Source organism: Hydractinia symbiolongicarpus, chromosome 2 (genome assembly GCF_029227915.1).
Source record: "Hydractinia symbiolongicarpus strain clone_291-10 chromosome 2, HSymV2.1, whole genome shotgun sequence".
Classification (NCBI taxonomy): Eukaryota; Metazoa; Cnidaria; class Hydrozoa; order Anthoathecata; family Hydractiniidae; genus Hydractinia; species Hydractinia symbiolongicarpus.
The window spans coordinates 36,560,286-36,570,441 of NC_079876.1; the positions used below are offsets into that span (position 1 = coordinate 36,560,286).

A 10,156-nucleotide genomic window follows, 5' to 3' on the forward strand; every position below is an offset into this window, starting at 1 on the left:
TTGAATTGTTTTTTAAGCGATAATCTTGGATTCTTTCTGGTCGCAAAAATCTTGAATTGTTTTTTTTAAAGAATCAGGCGTCGTGATTAGTATACTACGCTCGAGCGGTGAAAACAAAATGGAAAAAATATATCGCATTTGGTATTGGTGCCCATTTTAAAATTTTAGTGTTTCCGTTGCGGGATGCAGCTTTCGCGGAAACACAGACAGACAGACGACGGATATTATTAAAGAGACGAGATATTGTTGCCCCTGTTTCCTCATAATCGTCATAATTATTGCTTTGTGGTGGTCTTGTCCGGCTCATGCTGACAATGAGAAAACATTAACATGAAAAAAATATTTTTTCATTTTTCTTTGAACTGGCTGGGAGAAGGAAAAATAATATTAATTGAAATAACTTTAAAAAAAATAATAATAACCATATCACTATCTTCTATCTTCCTCTGATGACTCAACGAACCTCAGCGCCTCTTTTATATTACACTAGTCGATAATGGGAAAATCCACCTACGAAGGACAATAATAGAATAAAATATAGGTTGTTTTAGAAGTTTTGCTGACGTCAACAGTGCATGTACAAAATATATTTTAAAGAAAATTTTTAACTCGCTGCCTGTAATACGTAGAGCTTAAAATGCCGATGAAAAAAAATTTATAGAATTATGTGCTTTTGATGAACTGATAAGAAGATAGATCTTGAAACGGTGATCAAGAAAATGGTCCTAATTTGGTCCCTGGTAGTTCCTAGTCACCCACGTAGGACATGACGTACGTTATTTTCACTGATTTCCAAGTTATTTCGTGTTTAAATTAAAAGTGCAATGCAACTATTTCATCAATCTTAATATACTTTTTTTAACGTTACTATTGTTTTAGCGTCAAAGATTAGGAACTTACGATACATTTTTTTATAGACTTTGTTAAAAAGAATCACAGACTGACAGGCGGAAGCTTTATATTATTATAAAAGGCTAGTCAATAAGAGCAGTGGAAAAATCCAATTAGGTAAAAAAAGATACAATGGAAAAATATATCAGTTGGATTCTGATGGCGTCTGTAGGGAACCGTCAATACACACAAATGCTTTCCAAAAATACTTAAACAGATACAAGAGTTTAAAAATCGTGAGATTTAAAATTTTGGGTGAAAAGTAGAAATAGTTTGATTTGGTAATTTTATATTTTGTGATCAGCATTTGTTAAGGAAGATGAAATGTACGATTATGGAGAAAAAATACATCTTTTGTGTATCTAGTATAACTAGATCGTAACCCTGAAAGATGTCGATTTTTTTATATTTTAAACTGGTTTAGGAGAGGTTAATATATGACCAAAATGATCGATTCTAAGGGGATTTAGTACGAATATATTATTAAAAACAGAAAAATCGATGTAAAATGTGTATTCTCAATTTACATGTTGTTTCTACGTTTTGCCCTGCATTGTTCGTTGAGTTAGTATCTAGTGACGAGCTTGGAGCATTAATTCTACTGGTAATTGCGGGTGATTTTGAAGAGGGATTAAAATAAAATCACTGATCAGCTTTTAATTAATTTTGTCATTACATCTGTATATCGCGAGAATTAGTTATTTTTTTTGAAATGTTCTGGAATTTAAAAATTCTATTAATCTTAGGTTTAATAATAACATTATAACACAATTAAGGTATCGTCAGCTCTTATGCCATAGTGTTAATACTACCATTACTACGCTAAGACGCTACGATAATATCTTAAAACTAGTCGATTAGGCCCGTGGAAAAATCCACTTAGGCAGAAAAACAATAAAGAACTTAGGCGAGAGAACAATGAAAAAGATACTTTTTGCTTTTATTGTATGAAAACTGAAGTGCTATTTAAAGTAACGTATAACATCGTGTACTTTTGACAAAAATTATTGACGTCACCAATGCATGTTTAAAAATTTTTGCAGATAATAAAATACTTTACTTTTTTGTTTTTTGTACAGTAATGTGAAATAATGGCATTGTACCTCTGCTGTTCTTTTGAGTTTGACCAGTATCAATAAATCTTTGATGGATTTGTGTAACATGCTATGCCCTGACTTTTAGTTCATGAATTATCTCGATTAAAAGGAAATAATCCACTTAACAAAGCGCGCCACGGGAAGGCAAGTCATGGGGCTTTGCGCTTCAACCTAAAAAGAAGTAAAAAGCATGTAAGACATGTATCAAATGTATTAACAAAATAATCCATGCGATTTAAAAAAAAAGTATATAGCTCAAACACAAAAAGGGTGTTTGTTATAAAATGGTATATTAAAAGGACAGTTGTTAAAGTAAAGTTTTAGGCAACATGATAAATTCTAGTAGCTGGCGGGTCCTCAATACTGGTAAAAGGGAAAATAACTGAACTGAATGTATTTTGATGTATTTTATTGTAACATCATAACAAAAAAATAACTTAAAAAGAAACTACTCTGAGGTATCGACGATCAGCAACACTGAAATAATAACACAGGGATGGAATTGATAAAAATAGAGTGTACAGTGTTATAAACATGTTTTGCAAATCCACTGTTTGTGAACATTTAAACATTAAATAGACAAAAAAAAGCTTGCATGATAAAATAAGTAATTGCGTAAATGTGTAGAAATATTGGATACCCCAGAGTAATAACTAACATCAAAATATACTTGGTCAAAAACTGTAAGAAATATAATCTTAATTAATAATTTAATAAATAATTTAAATAAATAAATAGAAAGATTAATAATTTAATAAATAATTTAAATAAATGAATAGAAAGATTTTTTTTGGTTTATTATAATTATTGGTTTATTTATTAAATGTACAATTGTTATATTGGTTATGAATAGTATGTGTGCGTCGATGTTTATGCTTTTGTTGACGTTTCTTTGACTGGTTCCAATTAAAATTGGCTAAATCCTGACCCCCATGCGCTTTCCACCATTTGAATGATTTTGTGGACAGGGGGCCAGGATGCTTCTTTCTATACTCCTCATAAGCTGAATACGTCAAAACTAAATAACAAACAAAAACAAAACAGATAAGAAAAAAATAAAATAAAATAATTTTATAATAATACCAAAACTGTGTCCAATAATAAAAAATGTTGCTCCATCTAAACGCTATTTATTATCTACAAAATACTCACCCTCCATTTTTTTAACCTTTTTTTCTTTACTATCTAGAAGTAAAAATATTTTTGTTATGAAAATATGGAGGGAAAAAGATATTTAAAAGTTGGATGGAGAAGTACTAAAACAGGATATACCATGCGCAACCTCGACTTTTTCACCTTCTAGAAATTAAAATATTAAAAACAATAAGAAGTTAGTATTAATGGCAATGTTAATACTGATTCTGTAGCTCGGTGTTTGAGAAAATTTTAAAATGTAAAAAAAAGAAGTACCCTGCGTTTCCTGAACTTGTTCACCTTCTAAAGAAAGTGAAAAAAATTATCAATAAGAACTAATTACAAAATAGAAGTATACTCCCTGTTTGGTTTATGTGTCCATGAGTGTGTAAGTGTATGAAATATTTGTGCTTGTATACTCCCTGTTTGTTTATGTGTCCATGAGTGTGTAAGTGTATGAAATATTTGTGCTTGTTGTTATTATGTCTAAATAGTAATGACAAAAATAATATAAGGGCAATAACAAAATAAATTTCAAATAAATAAAGCTATGTCAAATACCTGACATTTTCTTTTCCGGCGTTTAAAGCAGGCTTTGTTCTTCAATATCCATTTTTATTAATAATAAATTTATTAGTAACAGCTAAAGGAAAATATTAAAAACTAATTGAATTTTACTGCAGTAATGGTTCAGTAGCAACTGTTGTGTCCACGACCAGGAATAACAATAACAGATATTTTAGAAAGAATAGTCTAAAAATAACATTGGGAATGGTAAAGTAAAATTGAAATTTCATTGTAAAATGTGCCTTGGCTTTTAGTTCATGATTAGCATATGTAACGCAACTACCTCTTTAAAAATATTTGTGTGAGTTTTAGTATCGGCTGAATCGTTGCCAAAAGTATTTGAATTCGGTATATCTGGTAAAAAAATATTTTATTTTTACATAAGGAAGAAAAACATTGTTGAAAAGAGCAAATGGTTTTTTTTCTTTATGAGCATAACGAATTTAAGTTTAATTTAAAATTCAGACGGATAATTAATACTTGTCTTGCCTTATTCAGGTTAGGGTCTGATTAATCACAGAAACATCTAACCTATATGCAATTATTATTTTCAAAGTAATTTAGAGCACATCACAACTATCACACAATAAGTAAGACTAGCTGTTTCCCGTGGAAGAATCCACTGTATTCTCATTTAATTTATGTAACAGATATACGTCCATCAAAAAACAAACAATACAGCAGTGCGCATCTCACATCTGCATTATTATATAAATGAACAAAAAAATTAAAGGTGTTTAACAACTGCAGTATATATGTGACATTTACAATCTAAATCTACTAAAATTAATTGCTCTGACCATTCGACCAATGCGAAGATTATTCGGAAAGAAGTTTAAAAAAGCATTTCAAAATACATCTCACCCATGAAATATAAATCACTCAAAACGTCACATACAAAAAATGTCAAACACAAATATCTCTCATTGTATATGTTATAATCAGTTAGTTTATTGCAAACCCTGCCAAGTCCTGTGAAACAACAGCAATCAATCTATAAGTTAATTTTATGTCAATTTTTGCACCAAATTTGCAACACAAATACAAATTCTAAATAATAAATAAATAAATAATCTCTTATCTTGGTCCTTCACATACCGACGGTCTCCAACAAAAGTTTAATCAAAATGTAAATAATGAGAGGTAGCGACAAAATCAAAGTTTGCAGATTTTAATTATTTTGGTACATATATCTACTGCATATGCCCTCTAAAACAATATTTTAATCCAAAATGCCAATGAAAAACAGTTTGCAACAAAAGTCAGTTATTTCGATGATACTGCACACACTCTTTCCCCACAAAAGCTTCACAAACTGTAAAAAAAAAGAATGGTAGTAGGGAGTGCCTCTGATTCAACAAAAATCAGTTTTTTGACATTTTGCATGTTGTTAAATCTTACACAAAATTTCAAAAAACTACTATTTCACATTTAAATCGAGAAGGATCAGTCATTTCGGTATATTGCACGGAGTCCTTCCCGATAAGAATTTATACAAAATATAGAAAAACAAAGCTTGCAAGGTGTAAAATCGAATTCTTCTTCTGTGTATATATGGTCCTTCCTCGCAAAATTAACATAAAATGTCAAAAAGATTCAGATATAATATCTAACACAACAAAAATCAGTTCTATCAGTAATGTCATGCCATTGTCTTCCACAAAATGTTCCCCTTAAAGTTTCACAGACACAGCCTGTAAATTAAAAACAACTAAGATCAGGTATTTTGATACCATTTTGTCCCAAATAATTTATATAAAATGTAAAAATTGAGTGGTAAAACAGAAATTTGCAAAATTCCATTATTTTATATGTATATATTGTATATTATATGCCTTCTACAACAATAAGTTAATTCAAAATGTCAAAAAGAATAAAAAAATAGCTTACAAAAAAATGGTTGTTTTTAGTAATTCTAAATTAAGAAAAGTCAGTTCTTTTAGCATACTGATTATGTCTTTGCGCACAAACTCTTACATGAAAAATTCAAAACCACAATTTGAAACAAATTAAATTTACATTTTAAAAAGAAGTAATTTGAACTGAACTTTATTTTCAGAAACTTTTGCAGGAAAAGAACTTTGCAAATAAAAAAAAGAATCAGGAAAATGTTTAAAATTTTCAGGGTTAATAACGTTTGGTGGGTTTTGTTGGAATTTCACAAAAGCAAAACAGTTTGTATATATTATATATACCATGTATATAAATAAAAAGTTACCCCAGCCTTCCCTGTACATTTTTTACCATAAATGTAAAAAAACATGTAAATCCTTCCCCCGCCTCCCACTAAAAGATAAATAAATAAGTAATCAAAAACCCATGTAAATATATACTGCAACAAAATCAAAATATGTGAAAAAGCTACGTAAATCCCCCCATAATGTCAAAAACCTCTATCAATTAAGAATTAAAAAAAACAGGTTTTTTCCGTGTTAGCATGTAGTAACTCTCACGAAAAGGTTTAAAGTTTTCTTAAAAAAACACAAAATGTCGTAAACAAAAACATTTAAGTAAGAACATCTAGAACATCAGAATTACTACATGTTAAATAAAAATTCTTTTGTCATACTGCATGCAACCGATGTAAGTTTAGTTACACAAAATGTGAAAAATACATTATATATATATTTGAATAAAAAAGAGTCCTTAAACTATCCTTAAATATTATAAATACTTTCTCAAAAGGTCTTGTAGCTTCTTATATCTTCTTATTTAGGCTTAAAAGGTCAAGTCAAATAAGTTACAGCCATATTCCTAGCAAAGACCACTAAGATAAACTAATAGCTGCATGTAAAAGCAACATAAAATTCACAGGTTAGCTAGGTCTACTGGGAATATTTAATTTAAAGCTAACATTAGCTAGCTACAGCAGCTAATAGCTGGTTACTTAAACTGGAGACTTAGCTAGGTATAAAGAACATGGCTACATATATATAAATTCCTAGCTGGCTAGCTAGCTAGTTGTTGGTGGTGGTTGGCTTTTTATAATGCTAGCTATAAAACATGTCTGGCAACAATAATATAATCAAAACTGAAAATAAAACATGAAAAAACCTTACAGAACCTTGCTATGATTAATTTATAAAACCGTGCTCTTCTTCAAATGTTTTTTTAAAGATTTATTTTGAATGTAAGAGTAGAGAATACTCAAAAAGAACAGCCATCTTTTTCGTAAACACAATTTCCGTTTTATGCTAGGAACTTCATTTAACAGTCCGTATGCTTTGTGAATATCTAATACCGTTTCATATGTAGCGATACCTATATATATATGCTAACATAGAGTTTTTTGGCATAAGGGTATATATATTTATATTGTTATTAGCAGCGGGTTATATATTTACACCTTATGTGCGATTTCTATGAAGTACATCCCTAATCTTTTTAGTTAAATTTTAGCGTACAGCCACGTCATAAGAAAGTAACCCGTGATTTCCGTGTCGTGGACTCACAGTTTTAGTCACGCAAGGGAATTAATATATAAGATAATAGACTCCTTTTAATGTTTTGTCGTGTTCAAGTATGTATTAAAAGCCCTTATTGGGTCAAATTTTTTTTCAGAGACACAGATTAATAAGACTTTAAAGTTTATTTAATTTTTCACGATTTTCTTAAGCTTAAAAAGCCAAAATTAAAAAAAAATTGTCTTAAATTCATTACAATTGTCTAAAATAAAATTAGGATGAAATAACAGCCATTTCCATAATAACACATCTAGTAGCTTTAAACATAAGAATATACACCATAAAATGGCAGAACGTTCGCAATAGAAAATTACCTGGGGCTGTTAATTGAAAAGAAAAACGATTGCAACAAAAAATATTGAACTTTTTGCATAATTATCAGTAATAATTCTTTGTGAAATGTAAACGAAACAAATACCCCTGTGCGTTTTCCTTTTTTCCCCTTATTTTGATTCTACAGATTTTTAACCTTTAAAAGTTCTCCTGATTATTTTAAAAATAGATATTCGAAATAATTTATGTCATAAATTTTTTTAAAGCCTTTAGTTCAAATAAATAATTTAATTTTATGCCTTAATATGCTAATCATTTAACGAAGTGCACCACGTGAAGGTAAGCCATAGGACTTTGCACTTCACCTAAAAGAAAAAGAGATGCATGTCTAACACAACATTCATAAAAATGCACCCTTACTGTACTTTTAGGATTTACGACTTATATTTGGCATTATGAAAATTTTAAAAAGCCAAAATAAATATCTGCAAAAGAGTAGTATCATCAGCATTTTCAGGGTTGTAGCACTTTCCCCAGAACTCCCTATTCATTTAATGTGAATAAGACATTTCTTTCTCAAGACTTTTTTTTGTCAGATAAAAACCTCCCTATTCGACTCTAAGACTCTACCAAACCCTGATTATTTTTTTCTGACGTGCCTTACAAATTCGTAAGACATGGGTGCACCAGATAGCAACGTGTCCCCTATCGACAGTGCACGCTACTCTCATGTTGCACAAAAGGGCATGTTAGTACAATTACTCTAACACGTCAACCTTTTGCACTTTGTACAACATGGCAGATAGATATAAAGTGCAAAGTATTGAATTTCTGCTAAGCATAAAATATTTGCATCATTGTCTATTACATTATTGTATGAATTATGTAAGAATTTGACGGTAAACCACATTTTGAGTATAACATTCCCTATTAAAAAACCCTTGCCTGGATGAGGGAACAACACTTACTCGAACAACACCAAATGCTCTTGCTCTAGAAAAAGCAACATACAGCTGACCATGAGAAAAACATGGCCTGCGCAACAATATTCCAACCTTTTCAAAGGTTTGACCTTGTGCCTTGTTTATTGTCATAGCATAAGACAGCCTTAGTGGAAGCTGTCTGCGACGTAAAACAAAAGGCATACCTGTATCCGAAGGTGCAAGTTGTACCCTTGGAATAAGTACCCTATCTCCAATGGCATTTCCAGTGAGTACTTCAGCATCGACACAGTTGTCATGAAGACGTCTTATAATTAGTCGAGTGCCATTACATAAACCATTATTTATGTTTATGTTTCTTAATAACATAACAATGGCACCAGTTTTTAATTTAAGGCAATGAGGAGGCATACCTGAAGGTGTGATACTATTTAAAAATTCTACCGGATATTGATTCCGTTCCTCCTCCTCATCACACACAACATCATCTGCGCTAAAATAAACTTTTTCTTCACCAGGCAACAGCGCCAACACCTGATCATTAATGATAAGTGAGTCATCATTTGTGGGTGTTAGTACCACAGATGATGCCATAATTTCCGGTGAAAGATCCCTAAACAAAGTATCAACAATACACTCATTTTGTATCACACATTGGGATGGCACTTCAATTGCACCTTGGAAAGGTTCTTGCTCCCGAACAGGTAAAACACCTTTCCCAAGTTGCAGAAGCCATGCAGCAAATTGTTGTTCTCCTGGCCTTGTTCTCATGTTTCGATGTAATCGAAATTCTTTAACCAAGTGTTATAATGGAGAACTTTTTAAACACATGTCCACAATTTCAGTTGGTTTTCCTTTTCTGACAACAGGCAGTAACTGTGAAAAATCACCACCTAAAAGAACAACTTTACCTCCAAATGGAAGCTCATTATTACAAATATCTTGTAGAAGACGATCTATTGCATGAAAAGCATGCTTAGGAATCATGGAAGCTTCATCAAGTAAAAAGAGACTCTTTTGTCGCAATTCTGCAGCATAAGCAGAAACCGGGGTTATGCTGCATGTACTGTTCTCTACAATAGGAACAGGTAACATGAATGGTGGTACCCTTTTTCAAAAGTGTTGCTGCTATGCCAGTAAATGCAGCAGTTCCAACTTGAAAACCTCTACCTGTAAGTTCAGAAATAAGGTAATTATAAGTAAAGGTTTTACCACTACCACCAGCACCTTCTAAATAAAACAGACGGTTGTTTTGGGCTGCATTGTTAGCAACATTTACAACAGCTTCTATGACTGCATTAGCCAGTGCAGTCTGTTCGTCAGTAAGTTGAGCCCTTAGTTGAGAAGCTCTTTCAGCCTCCATAGCTACATCAATGTTTTCAGCTGGGGGTAATTCATCTAAATGAGGAAGATTATAATCAGTAAGAGATTTACCAAATTGCCTAAGTACAGAATTAATATCTTGAAGCAGCCTGTACTCAGCCTGTTCCTCATTCATGTACATACGTACAGCCTGTTCCTCATTCATGTACATACGTACTTCAGATGGAGCACGGTTTTGTGCTGCTGCCTGATTTAATTCTTCAGCTTCAACTTTAGCCATGTACCTATAGGCAGCAGCAAACGGGCTTACTCTGTCCATAACATCTTGAACAGTTTGCATCACGTCTTCACGACAGCCATTATTTTCTTGGCGTGCCATTCTTTCGTTGAGAGCCCTACCTGCTTCATAAATATAAAGTTGGTTAAAAACAGGGGTTTGTCCTTCAGGAGAATGAAGACCCCCAAC

The 10,156-nt window shown here is 31.6% G+C and overlaps 1 protein-coding gene and 1 long non-coding RNA gene across 3 annotated transcripts; both read right to left on the bottom strand.

Moving 5' to 3' along the window:
* Positions 1-2,513: 2,513 nt before the first annotated feature.
* On the bottom strand, positions 2,514-4,268 carry LOC130630744 (uncharacterized). Of its 2 annotated transcripts, XR_008982114.1 has the most exons (4): positions 3,684-4,268; positions 3,399-3,608; positions 3,261-3,287; positions 2,514-3,173 (listed from the first exon to the last, which is right to left on the bottom strand). It is a non-coding gene; the product is annotated as an uncharacterized LOC130630744 (long non-coding RNA). The 2 variants fall into 2 exon arrangements; XR_008982115.1 differs by having other exon boundaries at positions 3,399-4,268.
* Positions 4,269-8,184: 3,916 nt separating this feature from the next.
* On the bottom strand, positions 8,185-9,138 carry LOC130630169 (ATP-dependent DNA helicase PIF1-like). The gene is made up of 2 exons (XM_057443561.1): positions 8,372-9,138; positions 8,185-8,260 (listed from the first exon to the last, which is right to left on the bottom strand). Exons 1-2 carry the CDS (start codon positions 9,136-9,138, stop codon positions 8,185-8,187), a joined length of 843 nt encoding a protein of 280 aa, XP_057299544.1.
* Positions 9,139-10,156: the final 1,018 nt, after the last annotated feature.

Excerpts from the sequence above, each read along its gene's own strand:
- LOC130630169 (XM_057443561.1), bottom strand. The coding sequence starts at position 9,138 with ATGAGAACAAGGCCAGGAGAACAACAATTTGCTGCATGGCTTCTGCAA. Across the intron at positions 8,261-8,371 it reads AGTGTTGTTCCCTCATCCAG|CAGAAATTCAATACTTTGCA; the intron begins GCAAGGGTTTTT and ends TTTTATGCTTAG.